Consider the following 1,390-nt stretch of genomic DNA (forward strand, 5'->3'; position numbering starts at 1 on the left):
CTTGGGTCAACACCCCCGAGGAGAACCTGAGCCCCGAGGTCCCCAGCTCCCATGATCTCTAGAGGGACAGCGTGACCCCCTCCCTTGTCACTGCAGTCTCCTAGGGCCATGTCTGTCCTGCTGGGGGGCTGGGGGCTGTAGGGGATGGAGGTGACATGCATGGAGGTGGGCACCAGGAGGGGATGACCCCCATCCTGGCCTGTGCCAGGGGGTGCAGGGCTTACTGTGTGACACGGCCAGGACCTGTGGCACAGGAGACTGCAGCTCGGCGTGGCCGTGTGTACACCACACTGCCACCATGGTACAGGCAGTGTTAGCCCCATGTCCCCTGGAATGGCAGTGCCAGCCCCACAGGCCAGGACAGTGCCAGCCCCCAGTTTCCCTCCTAGCAATGCCAGCCCCATATCCCAAGTCAATGCCAGCCCCACATGCCAGGACACCACCCAGAGGACTGAGGGGCAGAATGCCCAGGCCCCACAGCTCAGCCGGCACGAGGCGTCGCACCGGGGCAGGGCTGGCTTCATTCAGACCTAGGAGAAATAGAGAGAAATAAGCAGATTAGGGGGCAAATCCCACGGGAGGGGATTAGAGGGAGCGGGGGGGCTCTTGCTTTGCCATGAGGAGCTCTGGGAGAACCCCCAGTGTCCCCAGTGCTCCCAGCAGCACCCAGTCCTCCCAGTACAATGCCAGGCGCAGCACTGTGCTGTCTCTATCTGGGTAGTGAGCGAATTCAGGCCTGGATTGGGATCTAGGGGGGGAAAAAATGCCTCTTTGCTTGAATTTTTCCCAAACGTGGCCCCACGAGCCAGTGGCTGCAGATGGTGCAGGGCGTGCTACGCTGGGCCTCAACCAGGAAAGGACCAATAAAGAGGGAAGGGCAGGCAGCTCGGTGCCCCTGTGGCTTTCCTGCATTAAAATGGCGTGGTTTTGGGGCCAGAAATGTTGCCTGTTTCTGCAGTAAGCACAGCAGCGGGGCACCCATGGGAGGGAAGGGGCAGCCACCCCCTACTGTAAGGATACCCATATATCCCCCGCCAGTGCTGCCCCATGCAAATTAGCTCATTTAAATAAATCACATAGCCCCTCCATACCAGGGAGGCGCATCCTCAGCCCGGGGCCTCTCTTCTTTTGGGTGGCGGTTGTAAGATTGCAGGGGGAGGGAGCACCCTGGCCCCAATTAGGCTCCGATCAAACGGGTCGGGGGGTGCCGAGCCCCCCGCTCTCTGCGCCAGCCGGCTTTTGTTGGCGCTCGGGAGGCCGAGGGGTGCCCCGGGCTGGCGCCAGCCTCGGCAATTATGTCATGTGAAAAGCGCAGCCCCCATTGAGTGCGTCCCTTCCCCCGGATCAAACCCCATTACTTCCGCGGCCGTTGCTTCATTATCTGCCCGCC

General features: G+C 61.4%; 1 protein-coding gene across 1 annotated transcript in view; it reads left to right on the plus strand.

Annotated features, from left to right (window-relative positions):
- Positions 1 to 62, plus strand: part of LOC104545480 (mucosa-associated lymphoid tissue lymphoma translocation protein 1-like) — a 5,287-nt gene extending 5,225 nt beyond the window's left edge. Inside the window, 1 exon segment of the mRNA XM_010190629.1 lies at positions 1 to 62. This exon segment is cut by the window's left edge and continues 13 nt beyond it. Coding sequence (XP_010188931.1) covers positions 1 to 62 — 62 coding nt within the window.
- Positions 63 to 1,390: the final 1,328 nt, after the last annotated feature.

Source organism: Mesitornis unicolor, unplaced genomic scaffold, assembly GCF_000695765.1.
Source record: "Mesitornis unicolor isolate BGI_N332 unplaced genomic scaffold, ASM69576v1 scaffold37508, whole genome shotgun sequence".
Classification (NCBI taxonomy): Eukaryota; Metazoa; Chordata; class Aves; order Mesitornithiformes; family Mesitornithidae; genus Mesitornis; species Mesitornis unicolor.